General features: G+C 42.4%; 1 protein-coding gene across 3 annotated transcripts in view; it reads right to left on the bottom strand.

The window, feature by feature from the left end:
- Positions 1 to 19,243: 19,243 nt before the first annotated feature.
- The window catches only part of RCHY1 (ring finger and CHY zinc finger domain containing 1), a 29,256-nt gene continuing 24,070 nt past the window's right edge, over positions 19,244 to 24,429 (bottom strand). For all 3 annotated transcript variants that reach the window (XM_069976771.1, XM_069976773.1, XM_069976772.1), the window contains exons 7-9: positions 24,369 to 24,395; positions 22,085 to 22,205; positions 19,244 to 20,497 (exon numbers count right to left, since the gene is read on the bottom strand). In XM_069976771.1, the coding sequence (XP_069832872.1) occupies positions 20,366 to 20,497; positions 22,085 to 22,205; positions 24,369 to 24,395 (280 nt within the window). In that variant the 3' untranslated portion in view covers positions 19,244 to 20,365. The remainder of the gene's footprint in view (positions 20,498 to 22,084; positions 22,206 to 24,368; positions 24,396 to 24,429) is intronic.

Below are 24,429 nucleotides of genomic sequence, written 5' to 3' on the forward strand. Positions count from 1 at the left end.
AGAAGTAAATTACGAATCTATATAACTTTCTGAAATCAGTTGATTTGAAAGAAAAAGATTTTTGCTAGAATTTTTATTTTATCGAAAAAACAACCTTTCTTAATGAAAATCATTTAACTAAATTCTGGATTTTTTTTTTCTATGCAGGGAACATGTCTTGATCAGTGTTTGTGGGATGTCATGTTTAACTGATATCTGTCATTTGCCTGAGTCTTCACCAAGCTTGTTATATCAGGCATCTGTTTCTATTACCAAACAATTACTATATTACGGGACATCCTGCATTTCCATTTCCTCCATTATACAAAATCCATTTATAGTCAGAACAGATCATTTTCTCCTGAACGGAGAGAGTTCATGCCCTAATAACCAGACTATAAAAAACATTCTAATACTAATAAATACTGTATGTGTTTGTTTCTTTAGGATATACGATCCAATATAATAGGGTGGACACATACAAGTCTTATTTTACAAAGAGTAAGAAAATAGTGGTATTAATTTTTAAATAAACTGGTGTTTGTAATTTATTTTTACTTAAAAATCTCCAGTCTTCCAGTACTTATCACCCGCTGTATGTCCTGCAGGCAGCAGTGTATTCTTTCCAGTATGACACAGTGCTCTCTGCTGCCACCTCTGTCCCGGTCAGGAACTGTCCAGAGCAGTAGCAAATCCCCATCGAATGTACAGTTCCGGACACCAGTTGATTTAAAAGAAAAAGAAATTACAGAAGTACTCCTTTAAATGCAATTAGAAATCAGAAACATAATGCGAACCATAAGAAATATTACAAATCTGCCATGCAGATTTGCTGCCTCATGTAAGAGTCCAGAAACACGGAACTAGCCAGATATTTTATCCAAGGGGTGACTCCAGTAAGAAGTCCACCAAAACCACCATATTTAGTGGCCCTTTCAGTCAATATTCAACTCAATTTAGGAGTCTAAGTATATGACAAGGTAAATCCCAAAGCCACGTATCTGTCAACAGACAGCTGTTTCAGGGAGTTGCCCCTCATCAGTGTGGAATAGAATTCTGGCTAGGGATGGATTCTGGCTAGCTGTCTATGTATGGATACCTGGCTTCAGTATTTCTCCTGTCATATCCTCAGACTCATAATTGAGTTGGACATTGACTGAAAGGGCCACTTAATATTATGGCTTTGGTGGTCTCCATAATGTAGCCACCCCTTGGATGTGGCTAGTCCTGTGTTTCATGACTCTTAAAGGAGGCTCGACACACTTTTTGCATATTTCTATGTCCCAGGGGGCAAAGCACCTCGGTTTTCACTGTGGTAAGCGCTTTTATTAGCAGCCGACGGTGTCTTCTTTAGCCGGTCTCCCTGAGACCAGTGATCTTCTGTTATGGACATAGCCTAAAAGATAGACCTCCCCACTCATTACTTTCTGGGGTGTTCAGATATGTACTTTTTCCTTTTGTTTCTGAATTAAAAAGATGTCCTGAGACTTTCGACCCTGTACAACTGACTTTTATAAGTATCTCAACAGCTTTGGTCTCCTCGATGTGGTTATCAGTATACTGTAGGGCCAATAATGTTATATATAAGGAATGTTGGCAGATCTTCCATAGAAACGCTGGTATTATTAGCACCAGACACTTCACACTACAAGGTGTAGACGGCAATCTGCATACGTGACCCTAAACCACAGAGGTGGTTTATTGACAGAGCTGTCATATTAAACATGACAATGTACAGAAGGTTTATCAGTCGGAAGAAATCGGAATAAATCTAATCCCACAAATCCATGAGAGTCACACACACAGTTTTTGTGAGTTTTTTTTATTTTTTTTAATAGATACGAAAGTGAAAAGTATACGACCACATTCCCACATCCACAGTCCCGCCAGCAGCTGCGGACAGTATTACGGATGTGCACCTGCAGCACGGAGTCCTCCACTCAGATCCCATAACATGTACAGGTGTGTGTATGGCACTATACAAATGAATGGCTTCGCAAATGTGGACAGAATTAATGGCTGTGTGAAAGGGGCCATACCTTATTCTTTATAGTTTTTATTCTTCTAAATCCACTGCTGTTTTGGGCTGAAACCAAATACAGTGGTGCCTTGGATTACGAGCATAATTCGTTCCGGGACCGTGCTTGTAATCCAAATCCACTCTTAAACCAAAGCAAATTTTCCCATAAGAAATCATAGAAATGCAGACAATTGGTTCCACACCCCAAAAAATAATGATTTATTATTCTGAATAACATGTAAAACAGATGAAACAAACATTCAGAAACAGCAGAATATGTGATATTATAAGTTACTGTACAGTAATGGAGAGGATGGGAAACACAAGGGCGGACAGAGACTGCAGGGTGTATGCAGGAATGAACAGGGCAGATGTGGGCACAGTACAGCTGCACTCTCTGTCCGGGGATAGAGGGGTTACAGCTATGAAGAGATTACCTCCACAGTCCTGTCCCCTGATGCAAGCCCCAGCCTGAAGTGGATCTGCTATGCTTTGGAAGGTGAGGGAGACTTCCTGGGTCAGAGTACAGAGCTGTAGACCCCGCTATGCAGACCATGCCCCTCCACCACTCTCCCTCCCACCCAGTATAGGGAGCTCTTAAACCAAAGCAATGCTCTAAAACCAAGTTACAATTTTGAAAAACTGTGAGCTCTTAAACCAAAACGCTCTTAAACCAAGTTACTCTTAAACCAAGGTACCACTGTATATGATAACTGTGGATCCTGCTGGTGCTGTGGGAGACATATTAGTAAAGAATACTTACCTGTCCTGTCCCCTCACCACTTGTCAGTGTTTTAGCAACATATCGTGACTCTTTTCTTCCTTCTTCTCTCTCTCCCTGGATGCTCAATATCGAATCTATGCTGACCGGCCATTTCCTGTGGGAGGGCTGTTTTCAAATCACTGAAAGCGGCGGAGAGCGGTATCTGACAGTGGTGAGGGAACAGGGCAGGTAAGTATTCTTTACTGACATGTCCCCCGCAGCCCAGGCAGAATCCACAATTATCTATCATATGCTGGACAACCCCATTAAAAGCTACGTACAAAGAGGGAATATATCAATTGTGTGCCTAGCAGGGTCCAGTGCAGATTGCCACGGCTGAGATGCCCCTACATATAAATCAGGTGTAAATTCTAGTTGAAATCTACTCATTTGCTATTCTTTTTTTTGTGCAAGGTTGAAACTGAATAGCTATGCGTATTGGAGTCATTTGCAGTATTGTGTATACAGTACAACTGCATTACTGGAACAGAGATTTGAAGACGGGTATTTCCGTACAGTAAATTTTTGTGGATGGCATGTTACATTACTAAAGAAGGACGTCAGCCATCTGGATCAAAACACTTCACAGTATCTATAAGATATCTTGTCACTGTATTGCTGCCCTGTTTTAAAACTCCTCTCGTTGCTGGTAAACCTGCTGAACAAGAAATGCACTAAACTGGCTTGTTTTTGGCTTCCTATATTTAATCTATGTGTAGGGTGTTGTACAGGGTTACAAGGATACACTAAAATTGTGAGAGTGCTTCCTCCTTCTGAAAGCTGCATTAGGCTCTTTTCACACTAGACATATGGGGGGGCATTTATTGAGGTGCGCAGTGGCCAATTTCTGGTGCAGAGGGGCCAGATGCTAATAAATGTATTCATCGGGCCCTTCTACAATGTGGAAAAACGTTAAAGAAACCTAGAAAGTGGGCCCAGCGCTGGACTTAAAGCGGAATTCCAGGAAAAATCAACTTTTCCCATATCCACAAGACAGGGGAAAAGTAGGAGATTGCGGGGGGGTCCGACCTCTGTACAGCGCCACTCTTGTCTCTCAGTTTGGGAGTAGGTTTTCCAACTTTGTTTCATTGAGCTTAAAGGGGTTGTTCACCAAAATTATTTTTGTTTCAAATCCACTGGTGCCAGAAAGTGCCAGAGATTTGTAATTTCCTTCTATTAAAAAAAAAATCTTAATTCTTCCAGTACTTATAAGCTGCTATATGTCCTGCAGGAAGTGGTGTATTCTTTTCCGTCTGGAGAGCAGTAGAGGTTTTCTTTGGGGATTTGCTCCTGACGTGGACAGAGGTGGCAGCAGAGAGCACTGTGTCAGACTGGAAAGAATACACCACTTCCTGCAGGACATACGGCAGCTAAGTACTGGAAGACTTGAGATTTTTTAATACAAGTAAATTACAAATCTATGGCACTTTCTGGCACCAGTTGATTTTAAAGAATTTTTTTGCCAACTGCACCTAAACTGGAGACAAGAGGTTTTTTTTTTAATGCTGATAATCCCTTTTAGGCCTTTTTACACAGTCCCATGCAATTTGCCTGCAAACGGTGCCCTGATGGCTGAATTGATCTTTTGTGCAGTGATATAACTTATAATTATCAGCCACACATCTCTGTTTAAGGCAAATTCGCAGCAAGACCCACTGCGGATCCCTGCCCAGTACACTCTATGGGCAGACAAACTCGCAGCAGGATACACATCCCGCTGCGAGTTTGTCTGCAGCCTGCCCCGCTAACCCCTGGCCACCTTAGCGTATACTTCACCTGGTCCCCGCTCCGGCTTGCTTCGGGGCTCCCGTTTTCTTTACATCCCGCTCAGCCAATCAGTGCGCTGCGGCGGGGCAGTGCACTGATTGGCCAAGCAGGACCTGCTGGGAAATCCTGAAGCAAGCTGGAGCGGGGACCAGGTGAAGTATACGGGGGGTTAAAGGGGCGGCCTGGGAAAAACTTGCAGCAGGGATGTGCATTCTGCTGCGAGCTTGTCTGCTAATCGTTTTCTTTCAACATGTGGAAAGCTCAACGTTGAGGATAGCAGCGATATGCTGTAGGCGACCGCCGCTATCTTCTATGGGCTGCCCGGATCTAGAGACAGATTTTGACATGGCACCTTGTTCAACCTAAAAATGGCCATCTACATTGTTTGTGTGCAGCACAATAGAAACTATCGTAGCGATGTGTATCCATCGCTGGTCACATATACAGCTCTATGCAAAATGTATATACGGTGGCAGAACAAGGGTGAGGGGAGCTGTGGCACTGGGATGCTGTACTGGCACTGCCCACATAAAAAAGCAGAACATGTAATGTAAAAATAAATCCATACAATGTTACTTCAACGTTTACTTCTTTTTGGTGCATAGATTTATCTGGAAGATGCGCAGAGAATCACGGTGATAAATAATATGAGAATAACGGGATAAATAATGTGTGGCACTGTACTGTCATTTTGTTACAATAAAAGAACCCGTGCCTCTAGCCCGTAATTTTCAGATCATAAAGTCTTACAAACCCAAGGCCACGCATTACAGTAACGTAAGGTGACAGTAATCCTTTCAGGAATGTTCTAATCGGTAGTTTTGGAGTCTCATATGTTCGGCCATTTTTGGGTGTCCCCCGCTGAGTACAACAATAACATTAGTTTTGCATTGTGTTAGTAGCACATTAGCCAGAATCACTTGTAACATACAGGAAATCTCCAAACCTATTTACTAAACAGGATTCATGGCTACATCTGACTGAGGTTGTTCTACGGACAGGTATTGCAGGTTTCTGGAACATACGCCTTAACATAGTTTCTAAGGCTCAAAAAAAGGAATACGCCCTTTTAGTTCAGGCTGCTATCTCACAAATTCTGAGCTAAAAAAACAAAACAAAACTAGAGGCCGAGACCAATCCTTTTCCGGACTATAGTATCTATAACTTATTTTATTATTACACTGAAGAAAGGCATCCATAACAACTTCCTCTGGCGGAGAGTTAGAAAGTCTTACTGCTTTTACTGAAAAGAATCACCTTCCAAGAACCTTTCTTCTAGATGTAGTGGATAGTTACATTTAAAGGGGTACTCTAATGGAAAACATTTTTTTTCCAATCAACTGGTGTCAGAAAGTTATACAGATTTGTATATTACTACTTCTGTTTAAAAATCTTTGCCCAGATTTAGCAAAGGATGTAAAATATATGGTGTAACCTGCCCACAGCTACCAATCACAGCTCCCCTATTATTTTACCAGAGCTGAAAGCTGAGCTGTTTTCTTTCCAGTCTGACACAGGGCTCTCTGCTGCCGCCTCTGTCCATGTCAGGAGCTGTCCAAAGGAGGAGAGTTTTTCTATAGGGGATTTGGTACTGCTCTGGACAGTTCCTGTAATGGACAGAGGTGGCAGCAGAAAGCAGTGTGTCAGACTGGAAAAAATACACTACTTCCTGCAGGACATACAGCAGCTGATAGATACTGGAAGACTTGAGATCTTTAAATAGAAGTAATTACAAATCTGTATAAGTTTCTGACACCAGTTGATTTGAAAACTATTTTTTATTCTCCAGAGTACACCCCTTTATGGTAGAAATCTCTGTATTGACCTTTGATATATTTATACAGGTAATATACAGTTATAAGGTCAATCTCCCTTCTTCTAGACTAAATAAGCTAATATCCATTCAATTTATTACTTCGGTTGCATGACTTCAAGGCTGTATTCACACAATTTCTTTTTTGGCCGTTTTATGGCCGTCTATTTGTATCGCTGTCATTTTGAGAGGAAAATACGTCCGTATTCTGCAAAATATATAGAGGACTTGTATAGTGCACATGGGATACAAATCCACTTCATGCATCAGTATTCAGTACTCCTTGGGCACTGTAACTAATATATTAGTTTTGTAGCATGTTTGCATTGTATAGTACTATGTTGTGGTGCTATTGTTTGGTAACTTTTAGGTACAGTTAGGGTACTATTAGGGCCCGTTCACACAGAGCAAGAATGGTGGAATGCCGCCAGCCTCCGTGTCATAATGACACTCTATGGGAGGCGCGAGCGGCTCCTCTCCCCGCGCTGAAGAATGAACATGTTCATTCTTCAGCGCCGAGAGATGCAGCGCACATGCCTCCCATAGGGTGTCATTATGACACGGAGGCTGGCGGCATTCTGTGGTGGACAATTCCGCAGCGGAATTCTGCCGTTCTTGCTCTGTGTGAACAGGCCCTTACATGAAGCGATTTTTCAATGATTAACTATAAACAATCTCAAACGACCGCTATGAAATAGTTCGCCCAATTACACGGAACGATGATCATTACTTATCTTGTCGTCGCTATCGCGTTCGCCGCTACTGTGAACGACGTCTAATTCAATGTGAACGATTTGCGAACAATCAATGATAAAAATAGGTCCAAACTCTATCAAACGACTAACAATTGTTTGTTGGTCGTTTAATCATTGTCTGCTACTACACTAAACGATTATCGTTTAAATCCAAACGATTTAAAGTTTTTTCGAACGATAATTGTTCCGTGTAATAAGGCCCTTACACAATAGAAGTTCGGCAACCCTTATATGTGCAACTTAAAGTACTCTTGTGTTGTCTCTGGCATGGTATGGTTGTATTCTGTAGGCACTACCACTTTCGGGATTTAGGCTATGTTCACACTACATAAGAGACCGGCTGTTCTGTGACCCGGCCGGGTCACGGAACGGCCGGTACTGATCTTTAGCGCCGCAGAGTTCTGATGCGGGCTCGCACGGATGCACACTCCCCACAGCACACAATGGAGCGTGCAGCCGGAGCCGCTCGCTTCATAGTGTGCACTGACAGGGTTTTCTGTGGCCGCTATTCAATGAATAGCGGCCGCAGAAAACTGACATGTCCGGCCGGGATTCCCTCAGCCTGCAGCACTACGTAAGTACAGCAGAAATCATGGCCATTGTAACAATGGCCGTGATTCCCAGCACACTTACGTTGTGTGATAATAGCCTTAAAGGGGTAGTGCATAAAAAAAATTTTTCTTTCAAATCAACTGCTGCCATGAAGTGCCAGAGATTTGCAATTTACTTCTATTAAAAAATCTCAAGCCTTCCAGTACTTATCAGCTGCTGTGTGTCCAGCAGGAAGTGGTGTTTTCTTTCTTGTCTGACACAGTGCTCTCTGTTGCCTCCTCTGTCCATGTCAGGAACTGTCCAGAGAAGGAGCAAATCCCCATAGAAAACCTCTCCTGCTCTCCAGACTGGAAATAATACAACTTCTTGCTGGGCCTACAGCAGCTGTTAAGTACTGGAAGGCTTGAGATTTTTTAATACAAGTAAATTACAAATCTCTGGCACTTCATGGCAGCAGCTGATTTGAAAGAAAATTTTTTTTGGTGCACTACCCCTTTAAAGAGTACCTGTCACCACAGCTGATCCAAACATCCGTGTTCAGAGTTGAAAATCACAGCTGATCCTGCAGGGGTCATAGTGACAGGTACTCTAAGTTATTCTATGATAAGTAACACCTCCACTTACTTTCTTCTGCCAAGATAAATGCACTTAAATGGCTCTTGTGATGACCTCAGACTATTTGAGTTTGCAGTCTTTGGCTGCAAAGACACCTGTTACTCCATCTTTCAGAGGTTAATTTCTCAATGACAGAAACACTAATAGATTCCTTAGGGGTTGTCCCTTCTCCCCTTTTTCTAGCTTGGCCCTGTGGCATCCCACTGTCACTTCCAGGTTTGGCAAGCTGAACGATGTCAGAAGGAGACATAAGATAATTTTAAATATACTTACCCCCACCAGTCCCGTTACTGCCCCTATAGCTTACAACTGTGGTCGGAGTCCTAAGCAACCACTGTCAACATGACAGGGAGACATCGGGGCCAAAATTCAAAAGAAAGCAATTTTGCTAATGCAGAGTGTTTGCAAAATTGCTTCCTTTTGCATTTCCTATTACCTAACAAAAGTCAAGGTAATGGGAATACCCCTTTAACGAAAACCGATCTACAAGCTCTTTACAGACGTTGAGATAATACCTACGGCAAAGTCAATTTGTTGCTGCTTAGTATATCTCGCTGTACACCATGGGTAGAGTTTCCAGTCGAACAGTTGATGTAAAAGCACAGCAGTGTTTACAGATATCATTTTTTTCTTATTTTTCATAATAACTGACTCATCTTCATTTACACGAAACATAAAAAAGTTACATTCTCACAGATCGAATCTAGTTCAAGAGAATGACAAGTAACGCCTAGGCTCTGTAGACATCTTGTGTTGAAGGATTTTTCGTCATTGATTTTGATATAATTTATAGATTGTGTTTTGTGAGAAACAGCGAAACTATGAGCAGGTTAGAAGAATCTCCTTACAGGATTCTTACCTTCATCCTCAGCATCATTTTCGATACATTAGGAGTTTAATCCCTAAGCTAATAAGTAATCTTGGTGCACTAGGGAAATGACTACCACCTTCAGTGCACCGATCCACCCCTGGCTGGCCCGGCTCTTCTAATATATACCAGCAGAGCAGGCTGTCTGGAGGGCGGTGTGGCTGGGGGTTGATCTCTGCACTGGTAGCGGTAGTCCCGCCCCCAATGCACCAAAACAACTGATTAGCATAGGGACTAAACCTACAGGAAACCTACAGTGATCCTTAGTGCCCCATGAGCTATAGGAACAAATCAGCAGGTTAGATAACTTATTGCATGTGAACACTATGTTGCCTCCCACTACTTCCTGTGACTGCACTTTAGATTGAAAGATGTACAATATGGGTCTGGTTTTCTTTTTTTTTTTTGTCGTCCGGGCAGCCCATAGTATACAGCAGCAGTCTGCTGCCGCCACTCCCATTCCACGGAGCGACAGCAGCAGATCGTTGCCGTATAAGTCGTATGTCTTTCAACACGTTTGAAAGACAAACGACGCAACGATGAGCTGACATTAAATGATTGTTGCCTTCTATTTCACGGGACGATTATCGGCCGATAATCCTTCCGTGGAATAGGGCCTTTACAATGGAGCTCAACTGATCAGTCCGACTGATTACGTGACTCAGAGCCGGGAGAAGACGCGCTGCAGTGCGTCTTCTCCCGGCTCTATCTCCTGATCGGTACGGGTCTGAACACTCAGGTCCGGACCGATCAAAACGTTTGACATGTCTCTATGACATGTCAAAAGTTTTCTGAAGTGACAACTTTAAGGCCCTACATGAAGCGATTATCGTTCGTATGTGGCCTATTATCGGACGTTAACTGCTTTGTCAGAATCTTAGCTCACCACTCCCCGCTGGAATCTGAATAGTGCACAGGACTGCTTTTTGGCAAAAAGCCATTCAGGATAAAAGGAAAGACGGATTAATAGCTCCAGATCTGAGTTCCTATATAATAGACTTTATTAACCCATTCCCATCAGTAACATGTATATATACGTTCCTACTGTACATACCACGTGCAGTAGGAATGTATATATATGTTCCTGCACTAACGGGGCTTCTGATGTGTGCGGGACCGCTGCAGTGAGAGTGGTCCCGCACACATCAGTGTGTCTGGGGCCGGGGGACAATTAGAATTGTCCCTTTTCCCCAGCTTAATAGATATGGCCGCCATTCCCATTAGAGACTTGCCATGATGCAATTACAAAGCCTCTGTGCGGCCAGGACAGTAGAAACCCCCCACAAGTGACCCCATTCTGGAAACTACACCCCATAAGGAGTCTAACAAGGGGGGCAGCAGGGATATGGACCCATGGTGACGGTGGCGCTCTGTCCCTTTGGTGGCTTGCCCTGTGCCCATATGGCACATTATGCCCACATGTGGGGTATTTTCGTACTCAGGGGAAACTACCCTACACGTTTTGTGTTCATTTTCTTTTTTAACCCCTTGTGGAAATGGAAAAAATCAAGGCTAGACCAACATTTAGTGTAATTTTTGTAAAATTTTTTACTCTAAATCATTAATCTTGTCATGATTTTTTCATTTTCACAAGGGGCTAAAAGATAAAAAAAAAACACTAAATGTGTAGCGCAATTTCCCCTGAGTACGGAAATACCCCACATGTGGACATAAAGCGCCATGCGGGTGCAGGGTAAGCCTCCGAAGGGAAGGAGCGCCATTTGGTTTTTGAAGGCTGGATTTGGATGGAATGGATTTCGAGGGGCCATGTTGCATTCAAAAGGCCCCTGTGTTGCCAAGACAGTTAAAACCCCCCACAAGTGACCCCATTATGGAAACTACACCCCTAAGGGAATGTAACAAGGGGTGTAGTGAGCATATGGACCCCACTGGTGACGGGCACAAATGTGGAACAATGTGGCGTGAAAATGAAATATTACATTGTTTACACTTTAATGTTGGTTTAGCCTTGAATTTATCATTTTCACAAGGGGTTAAAAGAGGAAAAAAAAAACAAAATGTGTAGAGCAATTTCCGCCGAGTCCGTAAATGCCCCACATGTGGACATAAAAGCGCCATGTGGGCGCAGGGCAAGCCTCCGCAGGGAAGGAGCGCCATTTAGATTTTGGAGGTTGGATTTGGCTAGAATGGATGATGAACGCCATGTCGCATTTACAGAGCCCTCGTGCTGCCAAAACACTGTAAACCCCCCACAAGTGACCCCATTCTGGAAACTACACCCCTCAGGGAATCTAACAAGGGGTGCAATGAGGATATGGACCCCTTGATGACGGGCACATTTGTGCCATGAAAGTGAAAAAATGAAAATTTTCCCTTTCACGTCACATTGTTCCACATTTGTGCCCGTCACCAGTGGGGTCCATATGCTCACTGCACCCCTTGTTAGATTCCTTGAGGGGTGTAGTTTCCAGAATGGGGTCACTTGTGGGGGGTTTCCAGTGTCTTGGCAGCACGAGGGCTCTGTAAATGCGACATGGCCCTTGAAATCCTTTCCAGTGAAATTCAGCTTCCAAAAGCCAATTGGCGCTCCTTCCCTTTGGAGGCTCGTCCTGCGCCCCCTTGGCGCTTTATCGCCACATGTGGGGTATTTCCGTACTCGGGAGAAACTGCGCTACACATTTTGTGTTTTTTTTTTTCTTATCCCTTTAAGAAAATGAAAAATTGAAGGCTAGAACAACGTTTTAGTGTAAAAAATAAAATTTTCTTTTTTCACGCCATATTGTTCGGAAAATCTGTGAAGCACCTGTGGGGTCCAAATGCTCACCGCACCCCTTGTTACATTCCTTGAGGGGTGTAGTTTTCTAAATGGTGTCCCTTTAGGGGTGTTTTTAAGGTTTTGGCACCCCAGAGCCTCTGCCAACCTGAAGTGGTACAGTAAAAAATGACCAAATATAAAACCTGAACAGGTCCCTAAAAATATCTGATTTTGAAATTTTACTGAAAATTTTGAAATTTGCTGCTGATGTTTTAAGCTTCCTATTGTCTAAAAAAAATGAAAGATCGTTTAATAAATGCCGCCAACATAAATTAGACATGTTGCTAATGCTATTTAATATATAATTTATGTGGTATAACCACTTTCTGTATAAGCAAAAAAGTTTCAAAGTTGGAAAAATGCATTTTTTCACATTTTTTGGTTTTTTTTCATAAAGATTTGTTATGAGTATCGACTCCAATTTACCAGAAATGTAAAGTACAATATGTCACGAGAAAACAATCTCAGAATCAGCCGGATAGGTAAAAGCATCCCGAAGTTATTAATGAATAAAGTGACACTGGTCATATTCATAAAATTTGTCTCTGTCATTAAGGCCATTTCAGGCTCTGTCCTTAAGGGGTTAAAGTTGTAGTGCGGCGGTAAAAAATTATTCACAGAATAACACACATTACAAAGTTATACAACTTTGTAATGTATGTTATGTCTGTGAATGGCCCCCTTCCCCGTGTCCCACCACCCCCACCCGTGTACCCGGAAGTGTAGTGCATTATACATACCTGATCCGTGCCGACACGCGTCCGCCATCTTGTGCCAAACGTCATATTCGGCCGGCCGGCCCGAACACCTTCGATGTTCCCGAGTGCCGGCCGCGTCATCAGCTGCTCAGCCGCGATGGCCGGCCGAAGATGATGTTTGGCACAAGATGGTGGACGCGTGTCGGCACGGATCAGGTATGTATAATGCACTACACTTCCGGGTACACGGGTGGGGGTGGTGGGACACGGGGAAGGGGGCCATTCACAGACATAACATACATTACAAAGTTGTATAACTTTGTAATGTGTGTTATTCTGTGAATAATTTTTTACTGCCGCACTACCCCTTTAAGTATTTTTTTTAAAGGTTATTTATTTTATTTCCATGTAACTATTTATAATAAAAAAAATCTTAAAATCTTGTGATTTTTTTCTTTGGCCTCATAAGCTGACTTTTCCAGACTTTAAATTATATATATATATATATATATATATATATATATATATATATATATATATATACACTCACCGGCCACTTTATTAGGTACACCTGTCCAACTGCACGTTACCACTTAATTTCTAATCAGCCAATCACATGGCGGCAACTCAGTGCATTTAGGAATGTAGACATGGTCAAGACAATCTCCTGCAGTTCAAACAGAGCATCAGTATGGGGAAGAAAGGTGATTTGAGTGCCTTTGAACGTGGCATGGTTGTTGGTGCCAGAAGAGCTGGTCTGAGTATTTCAGAAACTGCTGATCTACTGGGATTTTCACGCAGAACCATCTCTAGGGTTTACAGAGAATGGTCCGAAAAAGAAAAAACCAGAGGTCAGAGGAGAATGGGCAGACTGGTTCGAGCTGATAGAAAGGCAACAGTGACTCAAATAGCCAACCGTTACAACCAAGGTAGGCAGAAGAGCATCTCTGAACGCACAGTACATCGACCTTTGAGGCAGATGGGCTACAGCAGCAGAAGACCACACCGGGTGCCACTCCTTTCAGCTAAGAACAGGAAACTGAGGCTACAATTTGCACAAGCTCATCGAAATTGGACAGTAGAAGATTGGAAAAACATTGCCTGGTCTGATGAGTCTCGATTTCTGCTGCGACATTCGGACGGTAGGGTCAGAATTTGGCGTCAACAACATGAAAGCATGGATCCATCCTGCCTTGTATCAACGGTTCAGGCTGGTGGTGGTGGTGTCATGGTGTGGGGAATATTTTCTTGGCACTCTTTGGGCCCCTTGGTACCAATTGAGCATCATTGCAACGCCACAGCCTACCTGAGTATTGTTGCTGACCATGTCCATCCCTTTATGACCACAATGTACCCAACATCTGATGGCTACTTTCAGCAGGATAATGCGCCATGTCATAAAGCTAGAATCATCTCAGACTGGTTTCTTGAACATGACAATTAGTTCACTGTACTCAAATGGCCTCCACAGTCACCAGATCTCAATCCAATAGAGCATCTTTGGGATGTGGTGGATCGGGAGATTCGCATCATGGATGTGCAGCCGACAAATCTGCGGCAACTGTGTGATGCCATCATGTCAATATGGACCAAAATCTCTGAGAAATGCTTCCAGCACCTTGTTGTATCTATGCCACCAAGAATTGAGGCAGTTCTGAAGGCAAAAGGGGGTCCAACCCGTTACTAGCATGGTGTACCTAATAAAGGGGGCAATCAGCGGAGACTCTTCAGTGAGTACGCCATTGGATTTTTTTTTTTTTTTTTTTAGAGTTTTTAGAAATTTTTTTTTGAGTTCGGTGACTGCTGTGTTTTGTTGGTCTATTTTTCATTGCCCCTGGTAGCCAGAATCCTGTTCCACACTGATGAGGGGCAAATACCCCAAAACAGCTGTCTGTGGATGGATGCCTAGCCTTGGTAACCCTTGTCTTATGTTGTTACACTCGCAACAGAGTTAGACTTAGACTTACAGGGGCCATCCTGGTGTATCCCTATTTATGTCCTAATGCTCGCAACAGAATGAGAACTTAAAGAGGATGTACTACCAGGTACATCCTCTTTAACCCGACACAGGGATAGAGTGTAACTATGCACGGTTACCGGCCGGTGCTCAAGCACTGGAGGCCGGCCCCCTGTGGGAGGGAATTCCCTAATTTCTATGACGCGGCTCCGTTAGAATCAATGGAGCCGCGTCATACAGGGGCGGGGGATTCCCTCCCACTGGGGGCGGGCCGGCCGGCCTCCAGTGCTTGAGCACCGGCCGGTAACAGTGCATAGTACGGCGCCATACATGGGGACCAGGCCGCGGTTCGAAAAACAGACCGCAGCACCGGCTTGCCCGTGACGGCGCCGTTCTATCCCTGTGTCAGGTTAAAGAGGATGCACTTGCATTTTTTCACCTAGAGACCCACATGAGCCCTATTTTTTTGCGACACCAATTGTACTTTGCAACGACAGACTTTTTTTCCCCCATAAAATATGCTGCGAAAGCGGAAAAAAAATAATTTGCGCTGTCAAATTGAAAAAAAAAAATTGTTTTCATTTCAGGGAGTTTTGTGTTTACGCCGTTCACCCCAGGGTAAAACTGACTTGTTATATATATATATATATATATATATATATATATATATATATGTTCCTCAAGTCGTTACGATTACAACGATATGTAACATACAGTATATAACCTTTTTTTTTATGTGATGGATTGTAAAAAATTCAAACCATTGTTAACAAATATATGTTCCTTAAAATCGCTCTATTTCCAGGCTTATAGCGCTTGTATCCTTTGGTCTATGGGGCATGATGTGTTCTTTCTATCAGTACCTTGATTGCACATATGCGAATTTTTGATCGCTTTTTATTACAATTTTTCTGGATTTGATGCGACCAAAAATGGCCAATTTTGCACTTTGGAATTTTTTTGCACTGACGCCGTTTACCGTGCAACATCAGGAATGAGATAATTTAATAGTTCGGACGATTACGCGCGCGGCGATACCAATTATGTTTGTTTATTTATATTTATAAAATGGGAAAAGGGGGGTGATTTGGACTTTTATTAGGAGAGGCGATTTTCTATTTTAAAAAAATTAACTAGAAGTCCCCCTGGGGGACTTCAATATACACAGGACTGATCTCTCAGAGATCAATGCTGTGTATATACACAGCAAAGATCTATTAGATCGGTGATACATTGAACTGGCCTGCTGCAGACCAGTGCAATGTATTGCCGAGCCGGGATCAGAGTCATTGCGGCGGGACCCCTCTCTGAACTCCCCCCGCGGCACCATGACGTATCAGATACGTCATGAGTCGCTAAGGGATTAAGGGGCTATGCATCAGGGTGGTTTGGTGATCTCCCCACTGGGAGGCACCCCTTGGCAACAGGCCTGTGTTTTGAGACTCGTAACTTAGGCTCCACGGACCTCTTCTTTCCCCTTGTCTAGTGGAAATGTGTGCATTAGGAAAGCCATTGCCCTGGATGTTGGCCAGTACCTTTATTTGATTTTATACACCTGCAGGTCTGTTAAAGCAAAAAGAACAATTTCTATAGTTTTATATTCAGGTGTTTGGGTCTCACCTTTTCCTTGGGTTATCATTTTGCACCAGACTATATCCAAATATGCTAAATAGAGATGGGTAGTGTTGAGCGAACATCAGAAACGTGTCCGGCCAAACCCACACACTTTTCTGATGTTGAGCGAACTAGATCAGCATTTGAATGCCACTGCCTGGAGAAGGTGGATGCAGCCCAAGGACTGTCTGGAAAACACCAATACAGTCATATTTTCCAGGGGCCTTCTAGTGCTAGAGGGTGGTGCTCCTGTGTTTTGTGTATTGTCACCCCTGCCTCACATGCTATGGAACAACAAGGCAGTGCATGGGCAGTAATGCTGTCCTCTTCTGGCAGCCTTGAAGCATGTTCTGTGTGCACACTCTGTCAGTACTTAATGGCTTATGAGGAAGCCAGGAGAAGACAACATTACTGCACACCCTATTGTTCAATAGTTTGTATACAGAATATTCATATTTCTATACGAACTTACAAAGGTAAAAAATAATATTCAGACTAGTTGGACCATGTGGTCGTCTTCTGACAATTTTCTAACAGCATAATTCTGCAAAGTAAGTGACACAAATTTTTTTATTTCTTTTTGATATGTCAGAGACATTTCAAAACTTTTAAACAGTGTGGGTCTGACTGTTCAATCCGTGACCAATCAGGAAAAGCCGAGGGACTTCAGCGCATTTACCTGACCTAGATGGACTTTCTATGCAAGTCTATGTGGTCTGTCAAGGTTGCAGACACAGAACGGAAAGAGGTGCTGATCGGGCGCATTGTTATTTTTAGAAAAGCTCATAACTCCACTAAATAATTCACCAACACCATTTATGAAGACTTCCATGATTCTAGCATGATCACTCATTAAATTCAGATATCTTGGCTGCCCTCTAGTGGGCCAGTGATATACATGTCTCTAGAGCTAGTGTTTTGTTTTTTCTTTTAAAAGAGAACCAGTCTTAATAAAAATACTACCTAAGATATGGGCATCATGTTAGGGTACGTTCACACTGAGCAAAAACAGAAAGAATTCCACCTGCCTCAGTGTCACACAGTGTCTCTATGGGATGGCCTGTGCACCTCCGCTCAAAGAACTGACATGTCGCTGCAACATTATTTACACCATGTAGCGACTGTTGACTGCCCACACCTGCACTAGGCTTCCTCCCCTCCTCTGATAGGCGGAAGTATCAGCAAGGACGGGCAGACGGAGGAAGTTAAGTGCCCGAGAGCAGAAAGGCTAGGACCTTTCCTGCTCTCCGGATATCCCCTTTAAATTTTCTTTTTACCACAAAATGCAGGTTGCTGTCTGTCAATCCAATACAGTTCTTTCATCCAAAAAATAAAAAAACGCCACAATATCATCAGTTTCTGTACTTTATCATCTAACATGATGTACTGTTTTGCTACACATTTTCGATAGCCATCAAACATAGATTAAATGTCAAAGTGCATCCCATTGTTTATTCAGAATGAAATGTTGTTGGAGATTTTTTTTTTTTTGTCTTGTTCTGGAATTCCACCCAGCAGCCAAATGCTAAAAACTATGGTTAAAGAGACATTAATGTGTAGAGAAACAGTATTTCAAACAGATCGTCAGGATTTCCATTACTGAACGTCACATTCTTAGGGATTTGGGCACCAGTTGTTCTATAAAGCTATTTTCATATTGTTGGTTTTGTCACCTGTGCAATTTATAAATACTTAGAAGGGGTTGTAGTTGTACCATCGCAGCTTGGTATCCCCTAGCCATAGAATAGGTAATAGCAAGCCGATTGCTGGGGATCAAAACATCCTGAGAATGTGGACACAACTGTTCCTGCAAAGAGTGGAGTGCTCACTGTGCCTGCACAGCCACCAAATGGACAGAGGTGGCAGCAGAGAGCACTGTGTCAGCCTGGAAACACACCAGTTCCTGCAGGACATACAGCAGATAAGTACTGGAAGGCTGTTTTATACAGAAGTAATTTACAAATCTATATACCATAATTTTGTTACTTTACCAGTCGAGTAAAAAATACTTGTTTTTCCTCCAGATTGCCCCTTTAACACCACCAGGAATATACAGAAAGATTAATAGAACAACTATTTTTTTTTTTACTTTTTGGACTGCTACTTAAAACAAAATAGGATAAATGAAAAGGTGGAAACATTGATTTGTATTGCCAGTATTTTTGTCTTTATTTTTTTTAACAAATTTTCTAATAAAAACTGAAGTGACAAGAAAAAAAAAACTGAAAGCAGAAATAACTGTATTTCAAGATCTGCAGATCGGATGTTTCCTGAATATTTATTATAAATGAACCTTTGCTGACTTAATATAAATGAACGCTATAAAAGGAAGAACAAACATAAGCATGTTATTTAATCCTCCTATACGGGTGACTGTGTCTGAATTTTACCCCTGTCACAAATCGTGAGATGTCTATACCCCTTCACACAGAGCACTTCTGAAACACCTTGGATCTAAGTGGAACGTAAGTTTTACGTTTATACCTTATATGCTGGCAAAATTCCTGCAGGAGTCTAAGGGTGCCTTCACACCTACCGGATTCACAGCGGATCTCACTTCTGCGGATTCGAAGCGAGAACCGCTGCGGATCCGGTATCACTTCACCCCTATGATAGCACATATTCGCAGCGGGATTGACATTCCGCTGTGAATATGTGCTTTAACTCCCTGGTGCCCGCAGCCCCGCCGTCGCATCCCCCCATCCCGGCCACATCCCCCCATCAGCCCACCTCCAGCCCGCCGCCGCCGAGAGCATACATTACCTGCTCGGCGGCGCGGCTGCAGTGAGGCTCCCGGCTCCGCTCAGATCAGCTGAGCGGGACCGGAGCCGGGAGCCTCACTGCAGCCGCGACACCGAGCAGGTAATGTATGCTCGCGGCGGCAGGCCGGAGATGGGCTGATGGGGGGATGTGGCCGGGATGGGGGGGGGGGATATGCCGCCACCGGGGATGGGGGATGCGACGGCGGGGCTGCGGGCACCAGTGAGTTAAAGTACATATTCACAGCGGGATGTTAATCCCGCTGCGAATATGTGCTATCATAGGGATGAATTGATACCGGATCCGCAGCGGTTCTCGCTTCGAATCCGCAGAAGTGAGATACGCTGTGAATCCGGTAGGTGTGAAGGCACCCTAAAGCTTAAACTTTACTTTATACTGGAGCCTTAACCAATAGAGCAAAGTGATGCCTGGGCCTCACCTGACAGACTAAGAGGATGCCGGAGCCTTATCACTTTTTGTCCATGCAACAGTAAAAACTATTCTTTAACCTCTCATTTGTTTCCTAAACTCTGTATACATCAACTTTAAAAGTACAAAACAAGCCAACAATGTTCCCAAACCAGAAACTGTTCCAACCAGGGGGGAAAAACAAACAAACGCTATACGGCTTGGGCTGGGTTCACACTGCGTTTTTGAAATCAGTTTAACATATACGTTTTATGGAAAGAACGGATGCAATTGTGTGTCATTCGTTTGGATCCGTTTTTCCATTGACTTCCATTAGTAAAATAAAAAAAATAAAAATAAAATCGAAACAGATGCGTTTTTTTTAATGAACACAAAAGTAATGTTGACTACGTTTTTCTGTCCGTTAAAAGTAACCAATTAAAAACAGATACATTGAACAGATTGCAAAAACCAGCCTTATGGTCACTTTGTGAAAGCTGCCTTCCCAGCCGTGCCTCACTACCTGATCCTTTGTTCTAGGAAAGATAAGCCTCTGCCAGAGCTGTCTGATAATGGTTTACTCTCCAATCCTCATTAAGAACACACAAAGGCTTGCCTGAGCATTTATATGTATAGAGGTTTGAGGGGGACAGCTATTGGTCAGCCATGTTTATGGGACACTTCAAAGAGATATTGCATACCCGATAATATGTATTTATTACTACATGTTTTGCCCTGCTTTATTAATACTGTGCATGATATAGGTGAGATTTTGTTAAATAACAGATTATAACTATTATCCCACCTATTTCTATAGCTGTAAAGGACAAAACAGGCATCTGGATCCAAATTTTACAATCATACTGAATGTTATCTATTGTATCGGTCATCAATATAGACACTATACGTAATTAGACGTTGCTCCTTTAAGAAAATTTTTTTGCATTGTTTCAAGAGGACCAGTGTTCTAAAGCTCTAACAATTTGTTTATCAAACTCAACCATGCAGGTCGACTGCAGACTACTCATCCGTTGGTGTCTGTGATACAGGTTTCCCTTCTTGTGCGGTATTGTATGACTTACAACTATCGCATTTCATCCCTAAGATGTGAAAGGGTACAGTTGATCTTGCACTGCAGTCATTGCATAGAATCTGTAAATTAAAAAATAAATAAAATAGAATTATCCGTAAGTAAATGGTTTAAACTACAATAGAAACCTCTTAAAAAGGGTACCTATCGCTAAACCAAAAAAAAATAACACTTTTGACATGCCATTTGTGGATGGGGTTATGTGCTGAGACCCCCACCAATCGTTAGAATGAAGGGGCAGAAGCACTTGGCTGAGTGTTGCGTCCCTTCATTTTTATGCTCAGCTCTGCTTATGAAAGCATAAGGGAGTGACCCCCCCACCAATCAAAACTTGGACCTGTCGCTAGGACAAGTAATTTTTTAAAAAACTATACTTTCCATTTAAGGATTGATTAACAGAGCATATGAGGACTTATTTGGGCAGAACCCAAAAACATTTATAGGTTGAGATAAAAGAAATAGTATTTTCCTGTGTATAAGATTACTTTTTAACCCAGGAATACCTTCTCAAAAGTCAGGGTTCATCTTATATGACAGGTGTTGTCTTATAGGGCGGGTGCTGAAAAACTTTGGACTGGAGAATCTGCGTTCGCTGCATATGGTGGTGGGACTCAAAAACTGCCACATCCCCGCCGTATGCGGCGACTGTATGAATGGCAGAGCAAGCTGCAGGCGTCCAGGATATGGAAAAAAGATACAGCAGTGCCCAGAAAAGCACACCTCTTTCACCCGCCTGGCCACCCTTGTATCCTACCGGTCTTACTGTACCTACTTCTCTGCCTCTCAGATCTCGCTGCTGTCTAATGTTTTTCATTAAATTTTATTTGGTGTGTGTTGGAAGAGGCGTAGTCTTATACGGTGAGTATATCCCAAACTCTATATTTTAACTGGAAAAGTTGGGGGTCCTCTTAAACACCCAGTCGTCTTATATGCCGGCAAATACGGTACATAAAATTCTGCAACTTTTGGGGTCTTGTTTTTACCCGGGAGTGGTAAAACTGTCATGCTAACTTAAAGCTCCTCCATAGTCACCCAGGACCTCCCCCCACACGCATACCATTGCATTGCTGTGGCCATTCCATGTGGGGTTCTGGGATCCAAATGGACAGTTTCATAAAAATGATTTTTTTTTTATCTGGAGGAGCAGTCAGTGAGTAGGGCCCTAGCACATCCGTGCCCTAGGCCTGCAACTCCTCTTTCCTCCTAGTGCCTGCCCCAGGGCGTAGCTAAAAAGAGGTGCATGACCGCAGTAACACAAGGGTAATGGTGGTTTAGGCGGTCAAAGGTACCTAAAGATTTGCTTTAATTCTTCGGCTTTGTTAGATAAGAAAGATGACGAATCTATTTTGTTTTTGTTATATTTTACCAAATAGAAAAAACTCTCTTAAAGAAGCAGCTTTGCATTACCATATCAGCCCTCTGCAATTGGTGGGGACCATCACCGGAAGTGACCAGAACTAATTACCTAGATGCTGCACTGCCACTGACCATGGAATCTAGGCAATTATAGACGCTGCTGGGTATAAAACGGGCTTTGTAATGAATATATTTAAAAAAAATTATTGAGAGTTAATAAAAACTACCAGTTCAAGCTAAAGAGATTGAGAGGTTAGAGAATATAAAATATCTGAGCATGTTGATCCACTCACATCCACATTCATATTTTGATATTCAGGTGGCATTGGTGTCTGGGAAACTTCTTCATCTAGCTGGTTCCAGTATCTGGACATATCCAGGGCAGAATGCATGCATAGTGGACACCTGTATCCCCTGTAATAACAGAAGGTAAAGAAATAAAGTCAAAATCTTCTCACTTAAATGTCACTTGATTTGATACAGTGTTTCTTGTCTTACATGTCATATTTCCTTCATTTTTGTTACTGCAGAAAGCAGTAAGATTTTTGCCCTGCAAATCCTGCAGGTTTCCTTTTTTTTGTACTCCACTGTGTAGCTTTTCCTTTTTGAACTTGTCTTGGGGTAAAAATGTACTGTTACCTATACAGTATACCAGATAGAGATGAGCAAATCTATTCGCAGATTCGTAAATTTGTCCAAATTCTGGGGTCTCAGGAGGTTCGACTCAGGAGGAGCAGGAAGCAGGTGAACAGATTTAGCCCTGCAATGACGGGTGGTAGCGGGGCACTTGTCCAGGACACTTAGGGCCCTATTACACTGGACGATTATCGTGCGAAAAATCGTTCGAATTTAAATGATAATCGTTCTGTGTATCTGCAGGCAACGATTGAGAAATTGTTCGTATGACGTTAATCGTTAATTTAGATGTGAACCTAAAATTATCTTTAATCGTTTGCTGTAATTCCACATTCGTTCGCTCAAGTTCCGCATTTGTTCACTAATCGATCAGTGTAATTGCACATTGTTCATTGCTTTGCTGGGATCAGAAGGAATAAACGATCATAGTAAGGATCGCAATAACATTGTTACTAACGATTATCGTTCTGTGTAATATAGTGAACGATTTCAGGTTAACGATAAACAATCTCGTTTGCGATTGTTTATAATTAGTCATTAAAAAACGCTCCGTGTAATAGGACACTTACGGTTCTATTACACAGAGCGTTTAACGATTAATGATAAACGATCGCAAAGAGATCGTTTATCGTTAACCTGAAATCGTTCACCATATTACACAGAACCATAATCGTATGTTACGATCGTTCAAACAATTGTGGGACTTGAGCGAACGAATGTGGAATTACAGCGAACGATTAACGATAATTTTAGGTTCAGATCTAAATCAACGATCGACATATGAACGATTTTTCGATCGTTGCCTGCAGATACATAGAATGATTATCTTTTAAATTCAAACGATTTAAGGATTTTTCGCACGATAATCGTCCCGTGTTAGAGCTACGGTATTCCTATTCTCCGCCTTCGGAAGGTCACGTGACATAACCTAGTGCTGGAGGCTCTGACTGTAACTAGGGCTTATATTTCAAGCATACTCCAAAAACTAACTAGGGCTTATTTTCAGGGTATTTGCATTTGAACTTCAGCAATTGTAAAAGGCAAAATGTTTTAAGTATGAATTTCTATAAAAGGTATAAAGCTGTAGTTTTCTACACATAAGCGCTGTAGAGTCTGTTGATACTATACAAATAAAATATATTATGCACAAATTGTAGAAGAATATGCAATCACCAACCTAACGTACCATCAACCTATAAAAAGAAAAAGCATACCAAATACTGGAAATAAATATAAGATTTGGCAGATCCTGTTAATTTCCGTATTCACCAATAATCAAATGTCCACGGCTGCCAGCAGACTCCAGCGACCCTCCATTCCCAGAACAAAAGAGGATGAGTCATGTTGGATTATTTTCTGCCAATTCTAGTCTGCACTGCAGTTGCCTGGTAGCTGCTTTCCTCTATAGAGATAGCAATCGTATTTAGTTCAGCACATCTGTACAGAAGCAATACAATGTGTACGGCTACCTTCAGTACTCAGCCGTGCTATATATATTCACTGAATTTATATTCCGCAGTTTGTAACCTAATCAAGATGCGGGACGCTATTTAGGCATAATTAGAGCCAATGTCATATGCAGATTAGAGAGGGTGCACATTACTATGCACCATCTATATAAATAATCTCCAGCAGTAATTCTGCTACAGCATCCTCATGGGTTCTGTTCTAAAGAAATTAAATTCTGCAGACCAGGCGAGCCAAACGAAGGTCAGACCCATATCAAAAGTCAGGTCAACAGAAATTAGTATCTTAAATCAGATTAGGAGAACGGTTTCATCGCTTTGGTATGCAGAAAAGGCCAGATATAAAATACAGACATCAATGGCAGGGCAGATCTGCTGGGTTGCTGTAAGCCGTACAATGCGATGATTCAGTTTGAAACATTCTGCCAGGATGCACAAATGACATTTAGGGCGATGAGTACTATAATATACTTACTGTTTAAGCATATCCTCATAACATGTACTGGAGGGACACAAGAAAAACAACAACAAATTAC

The sequence above is a fragment of the Dendropsophus ebraccatus genome, chromosome 7, assembly GCF_027789765.1.
Source record: "Dendropsophus ebraccatus isolate aDenEbr1 chromosome 7, aDenEbr1.pat, whole genome shotgun sequence".
Classification (NCBI taxonomy): Eukaryota; Metazoa; Chordata; class Amphibia; order Anura; family Hylidae; genus Dendropsophus; species Dendropsophus ebraccatus.